This window comes from Diaphorina citri, unplaced genomic scaffold, assembly GCF_000475195.1.
Source record: "Diaphorina citri unplaced genomic scaffold, Diaci psyllid genome assembly version 1.1 scaffold50, whole genome shotgun sequence".
Taxonomy (NCBI): domain Eukaryota; kingdom Metazoa; phylum Arthropoda; class Insecta; order Hemiptera; family Psyllidae; genus Diaphorina; species Diaphorina citri.
Genome location: NW_007377487.1, coordinates 266065 through 293863, shown reverse-complemented (window position 1 = coordinate 293863; position 27799 = coordinate 266065). Strand labels below are relative to the sequence as shown.

At 39.0% G+C, this 27799-nt stretch overlaps 5 protein-coding genes, 1 long non-coding RNA gene and 1 pseudogene across 9 annotated transcripts in view; 3 read left to right on the top strand and 4 right to left on the bottom strand.

Moving 5' to 3' along the window:
• Window positions 1-197: 197 nt before the first annotated feature.
• On the top strand, window positions 198-2512 carry LOC103515850 (Golgi pH regulator-like; the record flags this gene model as incomplete). Its single annotated transcript, XM_008480796.2, has 4 exons — window positions 198-337; window positions 861-967; window positions 1391-1458; window positions 1933-2512. Coding segments are annotated over 4 exons (615 nt in total), but the record flags the coding sequence as incomplete, so codon positions are not given.
• Window positions 2513-6067: 3555 nt separating this feature from the next.
• Window positions 6068-7214, bottom strand: LOC103515840 (lipoamide acyltransferase component of branched-chain alpha-keto acid dehydrogenase complex, mitochondrial-like). Its single transcript, XM_008480786.3, has 2 exons — window positions 6707-7214; window positions 6068-6201 (listed from the first exon to the last, which is right to left on the bottom strand). Exon 1 carries the CDS (start codon window positions 7212-7214, stop codon window positions 6726-6728), a length of 489 nt encoding a protein of 162 aa, XP_008479008.1. The 3' UTR covers window positions 6068-6201; window positions 6707-6725.
• Window positions 7215-7232: 18 nt separating this feature from the next.
• On the bottom strand, window positions 7233-17917 carry LOC113465296. The gene is made up of 11 exons (XM_026828090.1): window positions 17361-17917; window positions 16247-17271; window positions 15154-15293; window positions 14079-14147; window positions 13836-14005; window positions 10552-10638; window positions 9589-10245; window positions 9106-9331; window positions 8788-8876; window positions 7803-8586; window positions 7233-7324 (listed from the first exon to the last, which is right to left on the bottom strand). The coding sequence occupies exons 1-10, from the start codon at window positions 17505-17507 to the stop codon at window positions 7822-7824; spliced, it is 3375 nt and encodes a 1124-aa protein (XP_026683891.1). The 5' UTR covers window positions 17508-17917; the 3' UTR covers window positions 7233-7324; window positions 7803-7821.
• On the bottom strand, window positions 10675-12366 carry LOC113470180. The gene is made up of 2 exons (XR_003393331.1): window positions 12336-12366; window positions 10675-11335 (listed from the first exon to the last, which is right to left on the bottom strand). It is a non-coding gene; the product is annotated as an uncharacterized LOC113470180 (long non-coding RNA).
• The window catches only part of LOC103515831 (BRCA1-A complex subunit Abraxas 1-like), a 24621-nt gene continuing 14730 nt past the window's right edge, over window positions 17909-27799 (bottom strand). Inside the window, exons 2-6 of the mRNA XM_026828087.1 lie at window positions 19527-19617; window positions 19229-19335; window positions 18757-18956; window positions 18357-18476; window positions 17909-17987 (exon numbers count right to left, since the gene is read on the bottom strand). Coding sequence (XP_026683888.1) covers window positions 17909-17987; window positions 18357-18476; window positions 18757-18956; window positions 19229-19335; window positions 19527-19617 — 597 coding nt within the window. The remainder of the gene's footprint in view (window positions 17988-18356; window positions 18477-18756; window positions 18957-19228; window positions 19336-19526; window positions 19618-27799) is intronic.
• LOC103515648 overlaps window positions 24133-27799 on the top strand; it is a 30579-nt pseudogene continuing 26912 nt past the window's right edge.
• The window catches only part of LOC113470147 (dolichyl-diphosphooligosaccharide--protein glycosyltransferase subunit 1-like), a 3782-nt gene continuing 1161 nt past the window's right edge, over window positions 25179-27799 (top strand). For 2 of the 4 annotated variants that reach the window (XM_026828387.1, XM_026828374.1), the window contains exon 1: window positions 25179-25357. In XM_026828387.1, the coding sequence (XP_026684188.1) occupies window positions 25204-25357 (154 nt within the window). In that variant the 5' untranslated portion in view covers window positions 25179-25203. Of the gene's footprint in view, window positions 25358-27232; window positions 27439-27799 lie in introns of those variants that run through there. The other 2 variants (XM_026828381.1, XM_026828370.1) reach the window with 1 other exon arrangement.

Below are 27799 nucleotides of genomic sequence, written 5' to 3'. Positions count from 1 at the left end.
CATAGAGACCTAATCGCCCTTTTTCTCCTGGAACTGGAACCCCTAACCATACTGCAGACTGTAGACCCTGGTCTACATTTATTGACTCTGTGTTTCTCCTCCTCAGTTCTTCTACGCCATCTCGAGTAGCAAATCCTCCAACATCATCGTCCTAGTGTTAGCTCAGATTATGGGTATGTACTTTGTCTCGTCCGTGGATATTCTTCGTGAAGCAGCTGTTCAAAGATTATGAAGTTCATCACAGATTAGTACAGCTTATATTTTCCATCAACTTCTCACTCTCCTGTACAATGTTTGAGCTTATTATCTTTGAAATCTTGAACATATTGGACTCTAGGTAGGTCATTACTGTGGTAGTTATTCAGACTCCATATTTTAGTCAACATGTCCAAGAGAGAAAAAGAAAAGAGAGGTTTGATAGAGGGAACAGTAACCCATTTCTTGCTGTCCCAAAATCAAGGAGAGAATTAAGAAAGGATACATTCCTTTGTTTGTTGAATTAACCAAGCACAATTAAATATCTCATTCATTTGATAGCCTGGCTGGGTTGAGGGCACTCATAAGTCCCAAAATCAAGGAGAGAATTAAGAAAGGATACATTCCTTTGTTTGTTGAATTAACCAAGCACAATTAAATATCTCATTCATTTGACAGTCTGGCTGGGTTGAGGGCACTCATAATTTTTTTGTAGCCAAAACCAAATCTCAGCCCAAACCTATCATCACTCTAGCTAGGGCTGATTGAGAGGCTGATAAACTGACCCCATCTGAACACAGGAAAAGAAAGGCAAGGAAGAAGAACATTCATTTTGTTATCCAAGGCACCTCTGTTATAATTTGTTCAATTTTTTTTCTCTTCAGTTCAAGATATTTCCACTGGAATATTGTCCTCTACTGTATGCTGTTCATGGTGATAGTTCTGATTCCATTCTATATTGGGTACTTCATTGTTACTAATATTAGATTTGGTAAGTATGCTACCTATTCCTTACAAAGTTTTAGGACTATTTCTTACTTTTAGAAATTTGGATCATAAGCTCATAATTTTTTGTAGCCAAAACCAAATCTCAGCCCAAACCTATCATCACTCTAGCTAGGGCTGATTGAGAGGCTGATAAACTGACCTTATTTGAACACAGGAGGCAAGGAAGAAGAACATTCATTTTGTTATCCAAGGCACCTCTGTTATAATTTGTTCCATTTTTTTTTCTTCAGTTCAAGATATTTCCACTGGAATATTGTCCTCTACTGTATGCTGTTCATGGTGATAGTTCTGATTCCGTTCTATATTGGGTACTTCATTGTTACTAATATTAGATTTGGTAAGTATGCTACCTATTCCTTACAAAGTTTTAGGGCTATTTCTTACTTTTAGAAATTTAGATCATAACTCTCCTTCCTATTGGTAGGCTGTATTGTACTCACGTCTATACGGGGTCTATTACTCACTCTGACCAAGGTAAGAACTCTGGACCCTATTTCACGAACGTTTATGTACCCTCCAACTTTTGATTCCACGCCCAGAACTCTCACTTTTTACTTCACCATGCGTAGGCGCTGGAAAAGCATCGTACCGTTTATCCTCTTTGTTCTAGGAAAGCGAAGAGACAGAAAAGCCTGACGTGACGTTTGTCGTGAGTTTCATCCGATTTTTTCACGAATGTCCTGTAGGCAATGTAAATTAAATGGAAGTGTTCCCACTACGACACGACACGATTTTTTTCTTTTTTTTTTTCGAACGACAACTGAGAACGGACGTTAAGTTAACAGGAAAAAATGTCAAAATGCGTCCAGACTCAAATAGCCATAGGGACCTAGCCTTCTCTTTTTTTCTCCTGGAACCCTTGTGAACGCCGACATCAGTTGACCATACTGCAGACTAGTGTTAGACCCTGCGGACCCCATTTATAACCTCTCTGTTTCTCCTCCTCAGTTCTTCTACGCCATCTCGAGTAGCAAATCCTCCAACATCATCGTCCTAGTGTTAGCTCAAATCATGGGTATGTACTTTGTCTCGTCCGTTCTTCTCATGCGAATGAACATGCCCCCAGAGTATCGCTCCATCATTTCCAAAGTATTGGGTGACCTACAATTCAACTTCTATCATCGCTGGTTCGATGTGATATTCCTGCTGAGTGCCCTGTCCTCGATCGTGTTCCTGTACTTGGCACACATACAGTCGTCTAATAATATATCGGCAGAGCAGCTTATATCGAAGGGTATTCGATCGTGACATTTGATGTAAGAGGAAGGGAGATGGAATGCCAGCCACTCATGCTCTGACCATCTGACCCGCGGTATGTCAGACAGTGTGGCGGAAAAAGTTGGAGACCCAGATCTGTCAGACCGTCTGGGAGACCTCCGCCATACACGTTCGGACCCCAGCGCTGAATGTTGTCCCAAAGGTTTACCTGTTCAGATACCAACCATGCATAGCGTTGCTTAATCCGTTATAATATGTAAAAATTATTGTAATAGAAAGTAAAGAAGAATAATAAGGTTTCCTTCGAGTATCTTAGTCTAGTCAGGTCAACTCACCACTTACCTACATTACAGTGGTAGGTTGTACGATAGGCCGACTGGGGGTGATTTATGAGGGAAAAACATTGTGAAATGATGTGTCACACGGTACATTTCAATCACTTTGTCGATTCGCGATCTTGGCAAATTTTCGAAAATTCGCGAAAAATGGTCTCAATCCTAAATCTGATGTTACCACATGATTTATGAAGGGAAAACATTGTGAAATGATATGTCACACAGGTACATTTCAGTTAGTTTTGATGTTCGCGGAATTTGCGAAACCGCGAATCGCAAAAAAATTAGTGAATAATCGATTGTACATGAAATTTTACGTAGAATAATAATATGCAATAAAAAATTGGGGCTTCATTTGAAATTCCAAAGTTGGTACCAAGTTCGCGGTTTTCGCGAATTTCAATATTAATATCTCTAGTAGCGCGGTCAAACTTTTTTGACTTGGCGGGGCGGAGCGCTACCGCGCTCCTTAATTGCCAAGAAATTCTTTGCAAAAACCAAAGAGATACGGTTTTTTTTTTTTTTTTTCGAAAACTCCAACAGATTCGGAGCAATTTGAGTGGGTCATACATTGGTGGACACCCTGTATACTTATTTATTTACTTTATGGTCTCAAGTATATAGGTTCAATCTCAATGTACCGAGGACGCAACTCGGATGACCTTTTTTTGAGTTGGGACCCAAATCGGATGATTTGGGACTCTCGGACTCATCTGGTGTTCCTCCAGGTCGACTAGTCTGAAACACATGATGCCGTTTATTTCATTCCTTAATTCCCAGCCGTTTCTGAGATATAAGCGTGGTTCGCAAATCACGAACCACCCTGTATAGGTTCAATCTCAGGTACCGGGGACGCAACTCGGATGACCTTTTTTTGAGTCGGGACCCAAATCATCCTGGGACTCTCGGACTCATCTGGTGTTCCTCCAGGTCGACTAGTCTGAGAAACTTAAAGAAAACCTTACGTGATTTTCTTCAATAATTTTCTAGACTAATTTATCCTAAAATATTTTGTTATTTATAAATATTATGAAATAAACTGAATTATTTTACATTTTCACAAATACTTTTTTTTATGTATATTTTATATACAAAATAAATTGTACTTATTTTCTCTTCATAGGTAGAATAATATACATGTACATAATAACATCAAAATAATCAGGATCTGGAAAATAAATTTAAAACAAGAGAGGGAAAAATAATTCTTCAATTCAATTATTGAATTTTAAGTTTGTTGAAAAAATTAAATTCAAAATGGACAAGTTTTTTCGCCCTCCTTCCATCGCTTTTGAACTATAAAACAGTTCTGATCAGGTATTATTCAAATAGGAAATAATAGTTAACTTAAATTTATTCTCAAAAGTGTAGCCTTAGCCCTGAGCATTACACTTTAAATGCAATTTACAAGAGCAATATTTTATCTGATTACAAAAAAAAGCAAGAATAAAAAAATGAACAATATTGATTCAGTAATAAATTAATATTCGACTCCATCTTCAAGAACTATGTATGATGAACGCAGTTTAAGATTTTGCAATAATTTTCCCCTAAAAAATGCACGTGGACTTGGAAATATGCCCCTAGAATTCACGCTAGAGAATTCACCTTGCTAGCTGGCAGTTTTTTTTTTTTAATTTAAACAGGTCTTGAATATTGTTCCATCAAATGTAATGTTATTACCAATCAAATACATAAGACCTTGTTTAGACTGCGAGAGTAAAGGGACTTTTCAGTCCTATGCTGGTAGTATAAACAAGGTATATTCTATTCTATTCTATTCTTCAAAGGGTTTTCTCTACTTTAAAAGAACACAAGTCCTCACGATGCGATGGTTGACTGCATGTATATTTTATATACAAAATAAATTGTACTTATTTTCTCTTCATAGGTAGAATAATATACATGTACATAATAACATCAAAATAATCACGATCTGGAAATTAAGTTTAAAACAAGAGAGAGAAAAATAATTCTTCAATTCACTTATTGAATTTTAAGTTTGTTCAAAAAATTAAATTCAAAATGGACAAGTTTTTTCGCCCTCCTTCCATCGCTATTGAACTATAAAACAGTTCTGATCAGGTATTATTCAAATGGGAAATAATAGTTAAATTAAATTTAATCTCAAAAGTGTAGCCCTAGCCCTGAGCATTACACTTTAAATGCAATTTACAAGAGCAATATTTTATCTGATTACAAAAAAATCTGGTGTGAACATCACACGACTTTCCTTATCCTATTGAATGATTCTTATTTGAGTGTTCTTTTACCCTAACTTTTACAATATCTCTAACCGTTTTGTCACTATAGCTGAAAACCGCCAAAAAACGGTCGAAATCTGTCCAAAAGCGGTCAAAATACCGCCAAGCGCAGCAACCATCTCAACCAAACGTTTTGTGTTGCATCCTTGTCACATTTGTGAACTACATACCAAATTTCAAGTCTCTAGCTCATACCGTTCCCGAGATATTATTGAATTACACCGAAAACCGCCAAAAAGCGGAAAATGCCGCCAAGAATTGCCACCCGATCCTAACCAAAAGTTTTCGTGTCGCATCCTTGTCACATTTGTTCATCTGCATGCCAAATTTCAAGTCTCTAGCTCTTACCGTTCTCGAGATATTTTGTTTACAGACAGACAGACAGACACACAGACACACAGACAGACACACACACGGACACAATGGCTGAAACTTTGTATTTAGGCTCTAGGGACCTTCCAAAGCGTGTTTTGGCACTAAAAACTGTGACCATCCGAAAATTTGAGCCCGAATTACATTAACTTTCCTTCCTATAGGAGTAAGGAAAGTAAAAAGGCAAGAATAAAAAGAAAATAACCGTATTGATTCAGGTAATAAATTTAATATTCGATCCATCTTCAAGAACTATGCTATGATGAACGCCAGTTTAAGATGTTTTGCAATAAATTTCCCGCCTAAAAAAGCACGTTGGACTTTTGGAAATTTATTGCCCGTTAGAATTCACAGCCAGAGAGAACAGCTAACTATCCTTGGCTAGCTGGGCAGTCTCTTCAAGAGGGTTTCTCTACTTTAAAAGAAAACAAGTCCTCACGATGCGATGCGTTGACGGGGGTTCAGGAGAGACAAGTGAAAATGGCTAGAGACCCATCATCCCCGGGTGTAGTTGCTGATATAAAAACCGATGTCTTTATTTCTAGCCATCAGCCATAACCGATTCGGCTAAAAGGCTGTGTGTCGCTGAAGTGTAAGCACAAAATGGAGTGTGCCTGAAGGCATGTGGTGTGTCTCCCAATTACATTCGATTGAGAAGTTCCTGGATTCATGCTAAGCAATCTGTTCAATATTCATGCGGAGGCTACTAGCGTATCCCTGGACCCTTATCCAGCTTCTATATCCGGGCGGCGTACACATTACAGTCAGCTGCCAGGTGAAGTCATCCCGGGCCAGAGGGCGACTTCGCCGCGATAGTATCTTCACTTCCTGCGTCACGGGGTTGGGTTTTTGTTTCGGGCGGGCGGGTGGGCTTGTCCTGGGCCGCGCTCAGTGGGGGGTGGTGCCGTTGCGGGGGGTGGGGTGTCGGACCCCGCCGGTACGGTGTGGGGAGGGAGAGGCAGTTCTGATGGGCGTGCGGACACCCCCGGGCCCCGCGGCGGGGGATACAGCTTGGTTCGGTATTCTTCCTGCGAGGAGAGAAGAGAGACCAGTTATTTATTATGTTTGTAGAGAAGAGTATGAAAAATATACGATATTGGGAGGAAGAGGGAGACCCAGAAGGGTTGCTAAGAAATATTAAGGTAACAAATTTAACCAATACATGCACTAATGCACATACTCAGTGCACTAATGCACATACTCAGTGCATGCTTTATTCGTCAGAGGGCCTAGAAAAGAGCAAAATCAGCTAAAGGGCTCGATCTGTAGTCTGTAACTTTGAAGTACCTATCCTACTTGAAAAAAAAAAAAACTTATCCTACTGCTCACTGGATGAGATAAAAAGATTAAATTGAGAATATGTATAAGCTTGTTTATAAAGCTGTGTTACACAGTCGACCACGTCAATCGATCCATCGATCTACGAGGTGAAGAGGTGAGTCTACGTTGTCGAGACAGTGTACGGTTTCAGTCGATGTCGATGGACGGGGTCGAGACTATCTGTGGACACAGTTTTAAGAAGTAAGTAGATACCTTGCGTTTTCTTCTCAACTCATTGCGTCAACAGGAGGGCCGGATTTTCAACGAGAGACTTCCACAGTGTTGCCGCGCGGGCTACAGTGGCGCCATCTACCACTCGATGATCAGCAGCCCACGTGACATTCAGTATACACTTGGCAACAACGCGCATTTCCGCATCAAACCGGGGTAGAAGTTGTATCTTACCGAACGCTACAATACATACTTGTCTCGGTACAATGATAGGTTGAACCAGGGTGCCCCCGACATTACCCACGTTGGACATGGAGATGGTGCCACCCTGTATGTCACGCGGTAATACTTTACCCTCGTGTGAGCAACCCTGTATCCTTAGCAACTCTCTGGTAATGTCTAATAGACTGAGCTTGTTCACACTCTTGATGTTAGGTACGACTAGGCCATGCTTAGTGTCTATAGCAATACTAATGTTGTGGTCAGGATTAACGAGGATGTTCTCCTGGGTAGGATCGATGCTTGCGTTTAGTATAGGATACTCTGTCATAGGGTGTCGGCCCCCGCCGGTACGGTGTGGGGAGGGAGAGGCAGTTCTGATGGGCGTGCGGACACCCCCGGGCCCCGCGGCCGGGGATACAGCTTGGTTCGGTATTCTTCCTGCGAGGAGAGAAGAGAGACTAGTTATTTATTATGTTTACTCATTAATCATTATGTTTGTAGAGAAGAATATGAAAAATATACGAGATTGGGAGGAAGAGGGAGACCCAGAAGGGTTGCTAAGAAATATTAAGGTAACAAATTTAACCAATACATGCACTGATGCACATACTCAGTGCATGCTTTATTCGCCAGAGGGCCTAGAAAAGAGCAAAATCAGCTAAAGTGCTCTATCTGTAGTCTGTAACTTTGAAGTACCTATCCTACTGCTCACTGGATGAGATAAAAAGATTCAATTGAGAATATGTATAAGCTTGTTTATAAAGCTGTGTTACATAGTCGACCACGTCAATCGATCCATCGATCTACGAGGTGAAGAGGTGAGTCTACATTGTCGAGACAGTGTACGGTTTCAGTCGACATCGATCGACGGCGTCGAGACTATGTGTGGACACAGTTTTAAGAAGTAAGTAAATACCTTGCGTTTTCTTCTCAACTCATTGCGTCAACAGGAGGGCCGGATTTTCAACGAGAGACTTCCACAGTGTTGCCGCGCGGGCTACAGTGGCGCCATCTACCACACGATGATCAGCAGCCCACGTGACATTCAGTATACACTTGGCAACAATGCGCATCTCCGCATCAAACCGGGGTAGAAGTTGTATCTTACCGAACGCTACAATACATACTTGTCCCGGTACAATGATAGGTTGAACCAGGGTGCCCCCGACATTACCCACGTTGGACATGGAGATGGTGCCACCCTGTATGTCACGCGGTAATACTTTACCCTCGTGTGAGCAACCCTGTATCCTTAGCAACTCTCTGGTAATGTCTAATAGACAGAGCTTGTTCACACTCTTGATGTTAGGTACGACTAGACCATGCTTAGTGTCTATAGCAATGCTAATGTTGTGGTCAGGATTAACGAGGATGTTCTCCTGGGTAGGATCTATGCTTGCGTTTAGTATAGGATGCTCTGTCATACACAGGGAGAGGGCTTTGATGAAGAATGGCATGTAGGTAAGTTTGAGTCTGAATTTCTCCTGGTAGAGAGCGGACACTTGGTTCTTTACATCCCTCAGCTGTGTTGTATCAACTTCCTCTGTTAATCTCAAGCTTGGTATGGTGTTCGCTTCTGTCATGGACTTGAACATTCCCTTCACATAGCCTCGTATAGGTATTACATTGCTCGCTTCACGTACATGCGCTGTGTGGGCCGGATTTGTCTCATCACTTGGTGAGTTCATATACGTGATGATGTCTTCTTTCTTTACATCCCTCAGCTGTGTTGTATCAACTTCCTCTGTTAATCTCAAGCTTGGTATGGTGTTCGCTTCTGTCATGGACTTGAACATCCCCTTCACATAGCCTCGTATAGATATCACATTGCTCGCTTCACGTACATGCGCTGTGTGGGCCGGATTTGTCTCATCACTTGGCGAGTTCATATACGTGATGATGTCTTCTTTGAGAACCCGGCCTTGTTTTCCCGTACCGCGAAGCTCCTTGGTGTCAATCTCATAATGTTTGATCATTCGCCTTACAGAGGGTGTGGCATGTTGTGTTCTGGTCTCAACACATCTCCTTCCTATTGGTAGGCTGTATTGTACTCACGTCTATACGGGGTCTATTACTCACTCTGACAGAAAAGCCTGACGTGACGTTTGTCGTGAGTTTCATCCGATTTTTTTTCACGAATGTCCTGTAGGCAATGTAAATTAAATGGAAGTGTTCCCACTACGACACGACACGATTTTTTTTTTCGAACAACTGAGAGGGTGTGGCTAATATTTTCCACTTGTTCTTATTCAGGTTGACTGGTTGGTTGAGATGACTCACAGCGCTATCACGGGATAGGTCAGGCGTGACGTCAGGTTTGTGTGCGATTGGCTCTCGGTTTACTTTGTTTGGTTCCTTATGAAGGGTTTCATTAGGTTGATCACTCGTATCCGGCGTGTTAACTTCACTTACTCCAGGAGCTGCCTTCCTATCCAGTGAATCTGCCTCTTCCTCCACCTCAATATCAAGTAGCAGGGTGTGGCTAATATTTTCCACTTGTTCTTATTCAGGTTGACTGGTTGGTTGAGATGACTCACAGCGCTATCACGGGATAGGTCAGGAGTGACGTCAGGTTTGTGTGCGATTGGCTCTCGGGTTACTTTGTTTGGATCCTTATGAAGGGTTTCATTAGGTTGATCACTCGTATCCGGCGTGTTAACTTCACTTACTCCAGGAGCTGCCTTCCTATCCAGTGAATCTGCTTCTTCAGCAGCCACGCCCTCATCCTCCACCTCAATATCAAGCAGTGGTTTCCCAACCAGCGCTACATCCCCCTCCCCATAGTAAACCTTGCGTACAGTCCCCTTATACCGACTAGTAATAGTAACACTCGCCTTATCACTCTCAACCTCACACACCACATCAAACTCATTAATCCTGGCGCCCTCTGTGACATTTCCATTCCATTCCTTAATATTCACCTCACGAATGCCTTCACCTATGTCGGCCAGGTTGAACTGGATGAGTTTGTGTCGAATGCAACTCGTGTGGAGGTGATGATGACATTGTAGTGGAGGTGTGGAGAGATGATGTCCGTGTCTGAGTTGTAGGGAGCTTGAGAATTTACGGGAGAGGGAACTCGAAATTGACGACAAAGGATCGAATCTATTTTTTGTGTTAAGTGATTCGAATTTATTCGTTCCATTGAGCGATATTAAGCTTGAAAATTCGCGCGAAGGGCGAAAAGTACTCACGATTAGCGAAGATTTGGGTAGATAACTCACGATTGGAGGCAAAGATTTACTCCGCGAATGAAACAGTTCGGGTTTATTCCTACCGATCAACAGTTGGAATTTACTCCTCGTGTTCACCAATAGTTGAAGTCTACTCATTGTACTGACGTTTCTACAGCGTGAGACTTTGCTTTGTTAGAATGAGAATCGGTAGTTACATTAGACACCTTACGATGAATTTCACCAAACAGGAAACCAGTCTGGAAAAGAATGAAGAAAAAAATCACAAATTAATTCTCATTTCATTATGATTAATATACATGGGTTTTACCCGTTGATTTGTTAATCAATCAATCAATCAATCAATGACTGGACCAGATTCCAAAGGTGGTACATGTGAAACAAAAAGATCATTTGGCATGATTTCACTACTTGGCACAGGCTAATTTGCAAAACCGGAAAGAGTGGACAATCCACTCAGCAGAGGTAGACTTTGCTTTTCAATATTCCGGTTGAATAAATACATTTATAATTATTCGACAGTGCAGCGTTTGTCTGATTCATATTGACAGTTGTAGTCTAGATCTCACACGACTAACATGGACCTACGCCATACCGTACTGACCTTGCGATAGTCATGTAATAACAGTCCCAGTATAGTTGGTTTATAACCGAGGGAACTGCGGTTCGAATTCCAGAAACGACATAAAATTGAGTTAGTTAGAGGCCGTTTGTAAGGTTGAGTTCAATCAAATTCAATTTTTTCCGTCTTATGTAATTAGGATTGACTTCCTTAGAGAAACCATTTACTATGGTTGATTTTCTCAATTCTGGAATACTACTTAGGTAATTACAAAACGACTTAAATTGTCTCAATTCTGGAGATTATTCAAAGTTCTTTTTCGTGGTTAAAAACAACAGTCCTAAAGGCAGACACTAGATAGACACTTGTTCGAGGTTGCGTTTAAAAGCGCATTTTGAAAGAAAAAAAGTCATAAAAAAAGAATATAAATTTCAAGTTATCAGTAGTTATGTATATGCAAGGCTCAAACAAACTGATGTTTAAGCTTGAAATTAGCTACGAATTTTTTTCGAACGAACACACAAAACTTAAATCACTTCACATAACAATAAAAACCTTGTTAGAGTTGCTATAAAAATAACAATTTAATGACATTTAAAAAACGCCAAAGTCATTCACACCCGAAAAACAATATTTTAATTAAAAACATTTGAAACTAAATAAAATCGTGCTAACACATTATCCAGTTAGTACCTACGATAACAAGACTTTGCTTTTCAATATTCCGGTTGAATAAATACATTTATAATTATTCGACAGTGCAGCGTTTGTCTGATTCATATTGACAGTTGTTATCTAGATCCCATACGACTAACATGGACCTACGCCATACCGTACTGACCTTGCGATAGTCATGTAATAACAGTCCCAGTGTAGTTGGTTCATAACCGAGGGAACTGCGGTTCGAATTCCAGAAACGACATAAAATTAAGTTAGTTAGCGGCCGTTTGTAAGGTTGAGTTCAATCAAATTCAATTTTTTTCCGTCTTATGTAATTAGAATTGACTTCTTTAGAGAAACCATTTACTATGGTTGATTTTCTCAATTCTGGAATACTACTTAGGTAATTACAAAACTACTTAAATTGTCTCAATTCTGGAGATTATTCAAAGTTCTTTTTCATGGTTAAAAACAACAGTCCTAAAGGCAGACACTAGATAGACACTTGTTCGAGGTTGCGTTTAAAAGCACATTTTGAAAGAAAAAAAAGTCTATAAATTTCAAGTTATCAGTAGTTATATACATGCAAGGCTCAAACAAACTGATATTTAAGCTTGAAATTAGCTACGATTTTTTTTTCGAACGAACACACAAAACTTAAATCACTTCACACAACAATAAAATCCTTGTTAGAGGTGTTATAAAAATAACAAGGTTGCGTTTAAAAGCGCATTTTGAAAGAAAAAAAGTCATAAAAAAAGAATATAAATTTCAAGTTATCAGTAGTTATGTATATGCAAGGCTCAAACAAACTGATGTTTAAGCTTGAAATTAGCTACGAATTTTTTTCGAACGAACACACAAAACTTAAATCACTTCACATAACAATAAAAACCTTGTTAGAGTTGCTATAAAAATAACAATTTAATGACATTTAAAAAACGCCAAAGTCATTCACACCCGAAAAACAATATTTTAATTAAAAACATTTGAAACTAAATAAAATCGTGCTAACACATTATCCAGTTAGTACCTACGATAACTTCACAGAAATTAGAACTCTCCACAACTCTATGATAAAGAGATAAGAACTACCTAAATTATTATCACATACGATAACTTCACAGAAATTAGAACTCTCCACAACTCTATGATAAAGAGATAAGAACTACCTAAATTAGTATCACAACACTTTTTATTTAACAATTCGTAGAGTACCTACAGATAAAACTGATAGCTCATTATTAGTATAGCAATATCATATGATTGATTAGAACCACACACAGTCAATATTCTCAAAATGTTAAACTTTGAACCTTGTGGGTTGTAGGTAGGTACCTCGTACTTTGTGATTTGTGAGTGGGGATTGCATTATGCATTATTCTTAATGTATGATTGAGTAGTCTTACTTTTTTTACATCATTATATAAGTATTTCATTTTTCCGTCTCGTTAGATATGTGGGACCGGGGTACCTATATTATTGTTATGCTTGAATCTTATGTTAAAATACGATCAGGTTGTTGAATGCACCAGTTACCGTCCCGTCAAGCGTCGGACCAATATTAAAATTAAAAAAAAAAAAATCGAAGAGAACAAACAGTTTAAACAAAATGTTAGGTAATAATAAAACCCGGAAAGTAAAAAAGAAATAAAGGTTTGAAAACTGAACAAAGTCCGGAAAATAAAAAAAGAGAGGGTCTGAAAACTTAATAAAAACCCATCAACTAAAAAGGTAAAAAAAGAAAGGACACAGTAAGAAGACAGGCAGACAGAGATAATAATAAAAAGAGGAACGAAATAATGAGGCCCAAAAAATAATTGTTAAAACCCAAAATCCCCATTAGAAAATTTTGAAAAAGAAACAGAGAAAGAAGATGAAGAAAGACTGGAAAAAAAGAGAAAATGAAAGAGATAAAGAAAAAGAAAGGAGAGAAAGATCCAGCTCAAGACACATACAAAGGTGGTTGTTATACACAGGACTAGGTTAGGCTAACAGAAAAAAAAAAGACGAAAACTTTGTTTTTCCCCCCTAGCCAAGCCTAGCTTAGCCCTGTGTATAAGGTTGTGGTTATGTACTAGGTTAGGCTAGGCTTGAATTGATTTTTTCTATTCTTTACACAGTCCTAGCCGAGCCTAGCTTAGCCCTGTGTATAAGGTTGTGGTTATGTACTAGGTTAGGCTAGGCTTGAATTGACTTTTTCTATTCTTTACACAGTCCTAGCAAAGCCTAGGCCGGTACATAGAGACTAGGTATTTCATCTTATACAGCTTTTTTTTAGAGGTTTGATAGAGGGAACTGTGGGGGTGGGGGGTGCAATCTTGAAAGTTCAGAGTTCCGCAAAGATGTTCACCTTTTGAAAAGGGTTCTGCGGGCCAAACTAATTAAGAAACACTGCTTTACACAGTCCTAGCAAAGCCTAAGCCGGTACATAAACAAAACTTAACCAACCACCAGAAGCTCAACACCCACCTGGTCTCATAACACCAAAAGTACCAGGTCTACTACTTCCTCTCCCTGTAGTTGTAGGAGCATGCAGTTGCAGTTTATTCGACGGCACAATTCTTCCCTCGGGTTTAGGTTTGTTAGGTTTGCTGTTAGTCTGGTGGGGAGGGGTTAGGGTGCTTGGGTTACCTTGGGGTTGGGGTGAGGGTGCGTCTCCACCACTCGCATCCATGGGGTCGTCCTCAGCCAACTCCGGCTCTGTCAAACAAAAACACAAATAGTATAATGACAAGGAATCCCAAACTCATCATTTTAGAGGATCTTAGGTTACCTTGGGGTTGGGGTGAGGGTGCGTCTCCACCACTCGCATCCATGGGGTCGTCCTCAGCCAACTCCGGCTCTGTCAAACAAAACCACAAATAGTATAATGACAAGGAATCCCAAACTCATCATTTTAGAGGATCTTGGCAACCTTAGTGGTCGAGTGGGTATCACACTAGGCTTGCACGCCGGAGGTCCGGGTTCGATTCCCGGCGTTGTCGAAGTATTTTCGAAAAAGCTCTGCTTTACCACAAAAAAAAATTTGAGATTTAATATAAGACTCACCAAAACCAGGTAAAGAATGAAATTTTATCATTTCTCTGAGAAACTGGCCCGATAATGATACCTGCCTCGGTAGTGTAGTGGTCAAGACTCGCCTGGTAAACAGGAGGGCGTGGATTCAATCCCAGCCGAGGTATGGAATTTTATCCTCAATATAATTTGAGAATTCGACCACAGTAATAGTAGCCTACTGCTGGAGTAAAGGGACTTTTCAGTCCTATGTGAGCGGTATAAATAAGCACATCAAGCACAATTATTATTATAATAGGGGAACTCCAAAGGTAATTGGCAGAGAACGAGCCCTTAGTATCACACTAGGCTTGCACGCCGGAGGTCCGGGTTCGATTCCCGGCGTTGTCGAAGTATTTTCGAAAAAGCTCTGCTTTACCACAAAGAATTTGAGATTTAATATAAGACTCACCAAAACCAGGTGATGAATGAAATTTTATCATTTCTCTGAGAAACTGGCCCCATAATGATACCTGCCTCAGTAGTGTAGTGGTCAAGACGCTCGCCTAGTAAACAACAGGGTGTGGATTCAATCCCAGCTGAGGTATGGAATTTTATCCTCAATATAATTTGAGAATTCGACCACAGTAATAGTAGCCTACTGCTGGAGTAAAGGGACTTTTCAGTCCTATGTGAGCAGTATAAATAAGCACATCAAGCACAATTATTATTATAATAGGGGAACTCCAAAGGTAATTGGCAGAGAACGAGCCGTTGTTGGTGTTCCGCGGAACCTAGGGGTTCCGCGAGCTGACGGCAAGGGTTCCGCGAGATATTTTAGAAAAATCATACACTAGATAAAATGAACATAGGCTTCTGGCACTCAGTCCCGAAACTGGAGTGCAAATAGCCCAATTTGGGCTGCAAACATCCCATTTTTTCTCTGAGTGTGATGCTATGGACGTGGACTTTGACTTTGAAAGTCAGATCACACCTTTTGAAATAACAAAGAAATCAGATGATACTCAGAAGAAACTTAGTGGAAGTACAGTGTCTAACCGTAGTGGCAGTTCAAGTGTAAAGGAAGAAAGTACCACACCTGAGAAAAAATCACCACCTACAAGTAATTTTGTTTCTCCACCATCTGTCAAATATGAAAAGATGAAGAAAGAGGAGGTTGTGAATTGTGTGTGTGGTATATTAGAAGAAGATGGACTCATGATTCAGTGTGATATCTGTCTGTGCTGGCAACATAGCCAGTGTTCTGATATTGAAACAGAAAGTGAAGTCCCTGAGAAATACATCTGTAAAATTTGTAAAAATCCTCCACTACAAAGAAAGAGTCTCATGTATACATATGATCAGGATTGGCTAAACAAAGGTGTACTTCCTACATTAGACCCAAGTAACAAGCAATATGATGAAGAGTTCTTGAGAACTCAGAATATTCTACGAGAAACACATTCTATCACTGGAAGCCTCTGTAAGCTAAGTGATTCCATGCATAATGCTAGCATGAAAATGCAAATTGTACAAGAACCAAATCACCCCAAACTTTACTTATGGTCTCAATGTGTTGAATCTGATGATCAGAAATATCCTCAAACACCTGATGAAACACCTAAAATACCAAAACCTGAAGCACCCATAGACTCACATGAATGCAGATTGAATCTCTTGGCTCAAGTAGAACAAGACTACAACTTGATGGAACAAAAACTCGATGAATTGGAAAGACAAATGCAAAGTGTGGAAGCTGGTTTTTTTTTTTTTTTTTTTTTTTTTTTTTTTTTTTTTTTTTACTTTAAAATTATTTTTTGGGCACAAATGCATTGATTTTGCTACAAACCTATTTATGATATTTGGTAGATACCTACACCTACATTCTGAAAGACAAACATACATGTGCAACTTACTCAGAACCAGTGGTACAGAGAAACTTGTTACGCTTCTGTCATGGACTTGAACATCCCCTTCACATAGCCTCGTATAGATATCACATTGCTCGCTTCACGTACATGCGCTGTGTGGGCCAGATTCGTCTCATCAATTGGTGAGTTCATATACGTGATGATGTCTTCTTTGAGAACCCGGCCTTGTTTTCCCGTACCGCGAAGCTCCTTGGTGTCAATCTCATAATGTTTGATCATTCGCCTTACAGAGGGTGTGGCTAATATTTTCCACTTGTTCTTATTCAGGTTGACTGGTTGGTTGAGATGACTCACAGCGCTATCACGGGATAGGTCAGGCGTGACGTCAGGTTTGTGTGCGATTGGCTCTCGGTTTACTTTGTTTGGTTCCTTATGAAGGGTTTCATTAGGTTGATCACTCGTATCCGGCGTGTTAACTTCACTTACTCCAGGAGCTGCCTTCCTATCCAGTGAATCTGCTTCTTCAGCAGCCACGCCCTCATCCTCCACCTCAATATCAAGCAGTGGTTTCCCAACCAGCGCTACATCCCCCTCCCCATAGTAAACCTTGCGTACAGTCCCCTTATACCGACTAGTAATAGTAACACTCGCCTTATCACTCTCAACCTCACACACCACATCAAACTCATTAATCCTGGCGCCCTCTGTGACATTTCCATTCCATTCCTTAATATTCACCTCACGAATGCCTTCACCTATGTCGGCCAGCTTGAACTGGATGAGTTTGTGTCGAATGCAACTCGTGTGGAGGTGATGATGACATTGTAGTGGAGGTGTGGAGAGATGAAGTCCGTGTCTGAGTTGTAGGGAGCTTGAGAATTTACGGGAGAGGGAACTCGAAATTGACGACAAAGGATCGAATTTATTTTTTGTGTTAAGTGATTCGAATTTATTCGTTCTATTGAGCGCTATTAAGCTTGAAAATTCGCGCGAAGGGCGAAACGTACTCACGATTAGCGAAGATTTGGGTAGATAACTCACGATTGGAGGCAAAGATTTACTCCCCGAATGAAACAGTTCGGATTTATTCCTACCGAGCACCTGTTGGAATCTTTGGGTAGATAACTCACGATTGGAGGCAAAGATTTACTCCCCGAATGAAACAGTTCGGATTTATTCCTACCGAGCACCTGTTGGAATTTACTCCTCGTGTTCACCAATAGTTGAAGTCTACACATTGTACTGATGTTTCTACAGCGTGAGGCTTTGCTTTTCAATATTCCGGTTGAATAAATACATTTATAATTATTCAACAGTGCAGCGTTTGTCTGATTCATATTGACAGTTGTAGTCTAGATCCCACACTACTAACATGGACGTACGCCATACCGTACTGACCTTGCGATAGTCATGTAATAACAGTCCCAGTATAGTTGGTTCATTACCGAGGGAACTGCGGTTCGAATTCCAGAAACGACATAAAATTAAGTTAGTTAGAGGCCGTTTGTAAGGTTGAGTTCAATCAAAATCAATTTTTTTCCGTCTTATGTAATTAGGATTGACTTCCTTAGAGAAACCATTTACTATGGTTGATTTTCTCGATTCTGGAATACTACTTAGGTAATTACAAAACGACTTAAATTGTCTCAATTCTGGAGATTATTCAAAGTTCTTTTTCATGGTTAAAAACAACAGTCCTAAAGACAGACACTAGATAGACACTTGTTCAAGGTTGCGTTTAAAAGCACATTTTGAAAGAAAAAAAAAGTAGACTTTGTAGATTTTCATACGAACTCACTATGTCTTTGCTGTTCCATCTGAAACATTGGTCAAGAAGTTATAGGTCTTAAGCTGAACCCAGACATAGTCAGAAGTTATAGGACTGTATCCAGAAAAAAAAAAAGAAGCTGTATCCATACATAATCGACGACGTGAATCTATGTTGTCAAAACAGTGTGGACAGTTTCAGTCATTGTCAACTATGTGTGGACATAGCTTAAGAGTTTTTTTTTCAAATTTAATGAAGAGGTTTTTTTTTTAATGTTCAAAGTATTGTCACGAGGTTTGATAGAGGGAACTGTAACTGCCAAGGTCTTACGTTCCTTATCTGTTTAGGATAAAATCCGCCCCAGCCAGAAATTGAACCTAGCACTTACAAGAAAGGTAAATAATATGTTTATACTTACTCCAAAGTGTTAAGCACGGTATCAAATATTTGAGAGTGTTTGGTGACGGGTTTGTGTGCATTGTACTCATGCGTTGACTCGCCAAGTTGTCTAATGTGAAGCTCGACAGGGGTGGAGATACTAAATGTGATGGGCACAGACAGGAAAGATGTATTAGTATGGGGGAAATAAAGATGCTGATGATCATGCTAGGAAAAATAAATTAAATCAAAATCAGTTTTTTTTTCCTTCTGGGAAATCCAGAAATTAGGTACTTTCAATTTTAGGATTTTTTTTTTTTTACTTTAAAATTATTTTTTGGGCACAAATGCATTGATTTTGCTACAAACCTACTTGTGATATTTGGTAGATATGTACCTACACCTACATTCTGAAAGACAAACATACATGTGCAACTTACTCAGAACCAGTGGTACAGAGAAACTTGTTGGTATATGTGAAGTTCTCTTCGAACACAACATTGGTACTTATTCGAAAGAACAAGAAGAGTTGCTTGGGGATGTGTGAAAAGTAATTGGAGAAATGATGAGCGAGGAACAATTGACACAGGGATTGACTCAGATCCTGATTCCTAGTGAACGAATACCAGCCTACCACATCCTGTGAGAAAGAGGGGAAAAATAAATGGAGATTAATTTGGGTGGAAGAGCTTGCTATGTGAGAATCCTTCCATTAAATCTTCGAATAAATAAAGAAAGACAAAATTATTTAGTTTAGTAAGTTGGTAATATCAGGAGTTCCAATTTTCCTACACACCTCCTTCTATTTCCCTACAATGTCAATGCTCACTTAAAAGGCAGGACACAAGGGTAAATGAGAAGAAATCACATGAACATTAGAGAACAGAGAGAGAGCAAATGGGAGAGTCTTACCGCTTTGAATTCTCCCAGTATAGTATCTAACAGCACCTCGTTTAATGTCCCATCCTTTGAAAACAAGAGATCTTCTGATTCAGAAAAAGGCAGGGTGGCAGTTATACCTGTAAGAGAAGGAAATTTTAGAAGAACAATATCATTCTGAAGATTCATCTTGAGTGATAGAATTAAAATATGTTTTTTTAGCCACAGTATAGCCATTCAAATACAGTAAAAATAATAATAATAAATAAAATAGAATGTGTAGGTAGTCATGGTTGTCAGGGTTTAACAGAATCTAAAGATAGGTACTTACTAACAGTGATTTCAACAGTTTCATTGTTAGAATGAGAATCGGTAGTTACATTAGACACCTTACGATGAATTTCACCAAACAGGAAACCAGTCTGGAAAAGAATGAAGAAAATATCACAAATTAATTCTCATTTCATTATGATTAATATACATGGGTTTTACCCGTTGATTTGTCAATCAATCAATGACTGGACCAGATTCCAAAGGTGGTACATGTGAAACAAAAAGATCATTTGGCATGATTTCACTCAAACAAATTAGGCAGGTACATAGGTACTGATTTTCTGTAATCACTACGGGCTAAAAAATTCCCGGAGGGACGGACCCTGCTTGTTCTTAGAGTACCTACAGATAAAACTGATAGCTCATTATTAGTATAGCAATATCATATGATTGATTAGAACCACACATGACACACAGTCAATATTCTCAAAATGTTAAACTTTGAACCTTGTAGGTAGGTACCTCGTACTTTGTGATTTGTGAGTAGGGATTGCATTATTCTTAATGTATGATTGAGTAGTCTTACTTTTCTTTTACATCATTATATACATAGGTATTTCATTTTTCCGTCTCATTTAAATTACGCTTTTTTTTAACCTAGATTAAAGTAGGTTACTAGTATCTCTTGAGGCCTAATAACTTCACTTGGACAGATATGTGGGACCGGGGTACCAATATTATTGTTATGCTTGAATCTTATGTTAAAATACGATCAGGTTGTTGAATGCACCAGTTACCGTCCCGTCAAACGTCGGACCAATATTAAAATAAAAAAAAATAAATAAAATAAAATAAAAAAAAATCGAAGAGAACAAACAGTTTAAACAAAGTGTTAGGTAATAATAAAACCCGGAAAGTATAAAAGAAATAAAGGTTTGAAAACTGAACAAAGTCCGGAAAATAAAAAAGAGAGGGTCTGAAAACTCAATAAAAACCCATAAACTAAAAAGGTAAAAAAAAGAAAGGACACAGTAAGAAGACAGGCAGACAGAGATAATAATAAAAAGAGGAACGACATGATGAGGCCCAAAAAATAATTGTTAAAACCCAAAATCCCCATTAGAAAATTTTGAAAAAGAAACAGAAAAAGAAGATAAAGAAAGACTGGAAAAAGAAAATAAAAAAGAGATAAAAAGAAAGGAGAGAAAGATCCAGCTCAAGACACATACAGAGGTGGTTGTTATACACGGGACTAGGCTAGGCTAACAGAAAACTTTGTTTTTCCCCCTAGCCGAGCCTAGCTTAGCCCTGTGTATAAGGTTGTGGTTATGTACTAGGTTAGGCTAGGCTTGAATTGATTTTTTCCATTCTTTACACAGTCCTAGCAAAGCCTAACCCGGTACATAACAGCAGAGGTGACGGCAAAAGTACACCTTTGGTTGCAAATGTGTCACAGATGACTTTGCCATGATTCCCCATGTTCTTCAATGTGCTTGTAGCTTGTACTCCAACACCATATCCAAGAATGAGCCCCTGAGTCATAGTTATGAGCTTATGAAATTTGAGCAGAGATAACAGAAGTACCTAACCATTAACCCAATGTATTACTCACCTGATTATGAGGGCTTTTTACACAATCATGCAATAGGAATGAAATCGCTGGGTTCGAAATGGTGAAATGTACCGTGTTTTTCGACATTTTCCCCGAACTCAAATGACCATATTGAACAATCAAATATCACTTGAAGTGAGATTCAGCAGGTTTTTCCGATTTTCTTCGCTTTCACCGTAATCAGCCAAAAATGAAAATGAGTTGAAATATTTTTTTCAAAATTTACCGCCATCACTCCAGGAATGTTGATGAGTCGGATCAAATGTTATATGCAGTTGGCAACATTGCAAAATTCGTGAGTCGACTCATGCACATTTTGCTTTTGTTTTGTTTTCTGCAATGAAAAGAAAAATGAAGAATGAAGAAATTTGGAAGGAAATTTACGTTTGAATACGTTTTTTTTTTTTCATTTAAAATCAGTTCTTTTTTTTTAGTATTTAACACCTCATCTAGATTTATTTCTTGTTGAAATTCAACTGAAGCTTTGGTAAATATCAGATTTTTATTCCCCCCATTTTCATTATGTCTATTTACGCCATTGGGTCCTATGTGGAAATTTCAAGAGCAGCCAACTGGAATGCTGCTGTGGTGGTTGATGCTGATGATCATGAAGACGAAATATTCGTCAAATATATTGCAAATGATCAAGAGGAATGGGTTAACTATAAAACAACAGGTGTGAGAAAAATAGACAAACCAACAGAGATAGTAAAACCCAAACCTAAAGAAACACCTATAGCATCATTGTCAGTACCCGCACCGACATCACTACCACCTCCTGTTGTTGAAGAGGAAGTAGTTGAACCTAAAATAGAGTCTCTTGTTATAGAAACTACCACTTTACAATCCAAGTACAAAGTAGGAGATAGTGTACTAGCAGCTTGGTCTAAATCAAAGAATTATGCAGCCCGAGTAGAAGCTGTCTTGCCAAACAATGAATACAGAGTTCAATTTGAAGATGGACTAAAGAAAATTGTGTCTGAAGATCAAATGACAAAAGAAGCAGACATAATACCAGATCCCTCATATCCCAAGTACACAACGAGGCATAAGAGCATTGATTACAACTTGTTGCAAAATGCCCCTGATGAAGTTATTCATAAAAAGAAGAAAAAGAAAAAAGATAAACTTGAGTTCAATTTGAAGATGGACTAAAGAAAATTGTGTCTGAAGATCAAATGACAAAAGAAGCAGACATAATACCAGATCCCTCATATCCTAAGTACACAACGAGGCATAAGAGCATTGATTACAACTTGTTGCAAAATGTCCCTGATGAAGTTATTCATAAAAAGAAGAAAAAGAAAAAAGATAAACTAAAAATAAAATTCAATTTCCAACTAAAGTCAAAGGGAGATTCAAATGGTGACAATAAAAATGAAATAGTGACACAAGCTGAGATACACCAGGCTCCCAACTTGGAGATTGAACCTGATGATATTGATGATGTTCGTGAGAGTTCTGGGGTGTTTGATATTTCTCAACCATTTGTTATTCATAGGAAAGATGGTACTAGTCAGTACTCAATTCCAATATCTGATCCAAAATTACCACCAGGTTGGCATAAACACAAAGCATTCTTTAACCATAGATGGCAAGCCATTCTAATAAATTCTGAAAATAGAAAGTTCTTTGGTAAAAAGGGACTTATGAAATATTGTGAAACACACAATATAGAATACTCACCAGATATATTTGATTTTTCTTACATGGAAAATTCCAAGAAAAGACGTAGTCTTGATGTGAGTATTGAGAAGAAGATAAAGATATTGACACCAGCTGCTCCTACCACACCTGTTACTCCAACACCACCTCTCTTTTCTGATTTTAATCTAAGTATAAGTGGCAACTATGTGTGTCCCAAAGATGATTGCAAGAAAGAATTCAGGAAAGAGAATCTTCTTATGATGCATTTGAAACATTATCATCCAGAATTCAAAAGCATGTTACCTGCTGCATTAAATGTAGCAGATTTAGCATATGCCAGAACAAATAGTATGGATGATAATGAAGACCTAGCAAAACCTGTGAAGAAAACGAGTGGCAGCTTTGATTTCTACCAGAATATGACAAGTGCAGGGAATGTTAAGGTATCCCCTCCTCCACCAGTACAACCTGCTCTTAAGATTGAAATGCAATCACCTCCTGTAGCATCAAATGTTACCAAAGTCAAAGAGAAAACTATAGCTCATCCAAGTGAAGTCAAAACAAAAGAGACAGCAAAAGTTGAAGAGCAAGAACATGATGCTATGGACGTGGACTTTGACTTTGAAAGTCAGATCACACCTTTTGAAATAACAAAGAAATCAGATGATACTCAGAAGAAACTTGGTGGAAGTACAGTGTCTAACCGTAGTGGTGGTTCCAGTGTAAAGGAAGAAAGTACCACACCTGAGAAAAAATCACCACCTTCGAGTAATTTTGTTTCTCCACCATCTGTCAAATATGAAAAGATGAAGAAAGAGGAGGTTGTGAATTGTGTGTGTGGTATATTAGAAGAAGATGGACTCATGATTCAGTGTGATATCTGTCTGTGCTGGCAACATAGCCAGTGTTCTGATATTGAAACAGAAAGTGAAGTCCCTGAGAAATACATCTGTAAAATTTGTAAAAATCCTCCACTACAAAGAAAGAGTCTCATGTATGCATATGATCAGGATTGGCTAAACAAAGGTGTGCTTCCTACATTAGACCCAAGTAACAAGCAATATGATGAAGAGTTCTTGAGAACTCAGAATATTCTACGAGAAACACATTCTATCACTGGAAGCCTCTGTAAGCTAAGTGATTCCATGCATAATGCTAGCATGAAAATGCAAATTGTACAAGAACCAAATCACCCCAAACTTTACTTATGGTCTCAATGTGTTGAATCTGATGATCAGAAATATCCTCAAACACCTGATGAAACACCTAAAATACCAAAACCTGAAGCACCCATAGACTCACATGAATGCAGATTGAATCTCTTGGCTCAAGTAGAACAAGACTACAACTTGATGGAACAAAAACTCGATGAATTGGAAAGACAAATGCAAAGTGTGGAAGCTGATAGCTCCAGTCTGATGGGGAATCCTGCCCATGATAAACCCACCTTACAAATGCTTCTCAGAGATCTAGAAACACTGAGAACGTTGGCCATTGTTAATTAAGTACATAGTTAAGTACACTGAGCTTTTATTTCTAGTGTTAAGGTGTTGCTCCTTAGAGATTAGTCTGAACTAATTTTATTTCAAAAGCAAGAAACAAACTCATTGACTTTATCTACTGTTGTTCCTATACAATGGGGTAAATAGACAATATTTTGGTAATGGGGTAGAGTCACATAGGTAGGTACTTGGTTAACCAGGTCCGTGTTCCATAATGAAAACTTCACACTTTGTAAAGGCTATGATTTTATATTACAGAAGGAAAACCTTTCATAACTTTCTACAACCATTGTAATAGTTGTCGAAATTTTGTGAAGTGTTAAGGGATGCAGTCCTGATTAACTTGTCATTCTCTCACACCACCAATTTACCATTCATGACCCTAATATATTTGTACTGTCTGTTTCTGTTACAGGTGTATATCCTCATGAGAAAGTAAAGTACACATGATATAAATACAATCACAAGATGGCGGGTGATCGCAGGAGTCGCAGTAGAAGTCCTCCTTTCATAACTTTCTACAGCCATTGTAATAGTTGTCGAAATTTTGTGAAGTGTTAAGGGATGCAGTCCTGATTAACTTGTCATTCTCTTACAACACCAATTTACCATTCCAATAAATAAAGAAAGACAAAATTATTTAGTTTAGTTAGTTGGTAATATCAGGAGTTCCAATTTTCCTACACACCTCCTTCTATTTCCCCACAATGTCAATGCTCACTTAAAAGGCAGGACACAAGGGTCAATGAGAAGAAATCACATGAACATTAGAGAACAGAGCAGGTCCGTGTTCCATAATGAAAACTTCACACTTTGTAAAGGCTATGATTTTATATTACAGAAGGAAAACCTTTCATAACTTTCTACAGCCATTGTAATAGTTGTCGAAATTTTGTGAAGTGTTAAGGGATGCAGTCCTGATTAACTTGTCATTCTCTCACAATACTCTGAACATTGAAAGCTTCACCAGTGTTATGCCAACTACTCAGGTGGAGCAAACCATTACGTACGGACCATACGAGAACGTACCTCCCTACACAAAAGCCAACATTACCATACACTATGAGAATAACTCACCGTTCCTAGTGGTCACTAGGCTGGTGCGACAGATAGAGGTGTCTCATTGGGGTAAGTTTGGTGGTTCAGTTATCCCACAGAGCAGGTCTACCTTCTACCAAAGAAATTAGTTGTTCACTGTCAAAATTATTACTCATGTTGTCCAGTTCGTGAATTATAGATCTCAACGTAGGTATTTAGAAGTTTTAGTAATAAAACTTTCAAAATAGGTAATCAAAACTCTCAAAACTATTAGTTATGATTTTTGGGAAATTTACCTCAACAGTCAACAATTGAAAACAAACTGAGACAAGAAAGAGGACGGACAACTTTCAGAACGTCAGGTGTGCACAAGCTCATTCAATTACAAGTGCCACTGAATCATCAACTTTTTTACCGTGACTTTTTTTTTCCGTCGGACGGAAAACGTTGGTTAATGTGAACACATCAATTTAAATGCATGCGCCACTTGAAAAATAAAATCTGTCACGGTAAAAAACGGGACGAAAAAAAACGTCACGGTAAAACCCTTGAAAAAAAAAAACCGTCACGGGAAAAAAAGGGGAGAAAAAAAAAAAAAAAAAAAAAAACGTCACGGTAAAAAAACCGTGCAGTGTGAACCTAGTGTAACTGCTAAGGTCTTATCGTCCCGAAAGCGGAGAGAGAAGGAAGTCAGGACAGGAGAAAGCCAGCCGTTTCGAGACTCTTGAGAGAAAGCGTTCTCGACCACCTCACCCTTACACCCATATTTATGAACAAAATACTGGCTCTCAAGTCGCACTGAAGAGTCAATTCCAAACATGATTAGCCGATATTGTCTTCAGTATGAATTAAGAGCGGGAATTTTTGTTCATAAATGCAGGAGCGATCAGTGTGTGAAATGTGAATGAGTGAATGGATCTTGTTCTTATAATATAAGATACTAGCTGAATTCCGTCGCTTCGCTCCGGATTCCCGCTAGTTCATCCCGAGTAGGGATTGCAATGCGGGATCCCGCAAACCCGCAATCCCGCGGGATATTGATGGTTGAGCTCTCAAATTGAAGATAAAATTTCACGCCTCGGCTGGAATTGAACCCGCGTCCTACTGTTTACCAGGTGAGCCTTGGACCACTACGCCACCGAGGCAGCTTTTCTGTTGGAGACAGATTGGTGTTTCCAAAAATGAAAGCTCTCTTCGTAGAAACAACCAAAACAGGGATGTTGCCTAAAAATTAAATTGATGGTTGAGCTCTCAAATTGAAGATAAAATTTCACGCCTCGGCTGGAATTGAACCCGCGTCCTACTGTTTACCAGGTGAGCCTTGAACCACTACGCCACCGAGGCAGCTTTTAGCTCTATTATTATTTACTACGTACATATATGGTTGATGGTTGAGCTCTCAAATTGAAGATAAAATTTCACGCCTCGGCTGGAATTGATCCCGCGTCCTACTGTTTACCAGGTGAGCCTTGGACCACTACGCCACCGAGGCAGCTTTCCTGTTAGAGACAGATTGGTGTTTCCAAGAAATGAAAGCTCTCTTCGTAGAAACAACCAAAACAGGGATGTTGCCTAAAAATTAAAATGTCTTTTCCATTAGCTATTACACTTGTAAGATACTTTTCCATACTTTGGTGATTTAGGGCAGACCTGACAGTTACACCTGAACAGGTCTACCTCTGTGAGACAACTGAGGCAGTGAGGCTGGCCCCTTACTAATCTCACTCAGGTAGTCCTGACAGGTACGCCTGAACAGGTCTATCTAACAGTGAGTGGCCAGCTTTAGACTGCGGAGGTAAAGGGATTTTTCAGTCTCAGCATAGATAAATTGAGGTACCTATGAAATATCTAAATAATAATGTAAATAAAAAGCCCCCCATAAAGCGCTTTAAAAGAAAAAAAAGCCCTCAGTGCGAAGCACAAAGCTCCCGATTCTCTGCTTGCTCTCTCCCGAGGTCTCACAAGTCTTCCTCTCTTCTCTCCAGGTACTCTGAACATTGAAAGCTTCACCAGTGTTATGCCAACTACTCAGGTGGAGCAAACCATTACGTACGGACCATACGAGAACGTACCTCCCTACACCAAAGCCAACATTACCATACACTATGAGAATAACTCACCGTTCCTAGTGGTCACTAGGCTGGTCCGACAGATAGAGGTGTCTCATTGGGGTAAGTTTGGTGGTTCAGTAGGTACTGCTACTGAACTACAGTAGAACCTCGATTATTTCAACTAATTGGGACCGAGGGTTAGTTGAAATACCTAACCAAAGTTCTGTGTAAAAAATTGAAATAATCGAAGTTCCGTATAAAAAAATAAAAAGAGAGCAAAATTTAGATACAAAGTAGGAAATAATTACCCTGTTATTTTGAAATTGAACAAAACTACCAAACTAAGAAACAAACAAAAAAACACGTCTTTAGCATCGTTTTCTTCGTCATGAAAGTCTCCTTGTTTGAACACTTTCAATGATAGATATCTTCCTTTGATGAGACAGGATATCCTTAGAAAGATAGAAAAAAAGAAAAAAAA

Excerpts from the sequence above, each read along its gene's own strand:
- LOC103515840 (XM_008480786.3), bottom strand. The coding sequence starts at position 7,214 with ATGACAGAGTATCCTATACTAAACGCAAGCATCGATCCTACCCAGGAG.
- LOC113465296 (XM_026828090.1), bottom strand. The coding sequence starts at position 17,507 with ATGAATCAGACAAACGCTGCACTGTTGAATAATTATAAATGTATTTAT. Across the intron at positions 9,332-9,588 it reads AGGGCGTGGCTGCTGAAGAA|GCAGATTCACTGGATAGGAA; the intron begins GCAGATTCACTG and ends GTGGAGGAAGAG. Across the intron at positions 8,877-9,105 it reads GTGGAAAATATTAGCCACAC|CCTCTGTAAGGCGAATGATC; the intron begins CCTCTCAGTTGT and ends AACATGCCACAC.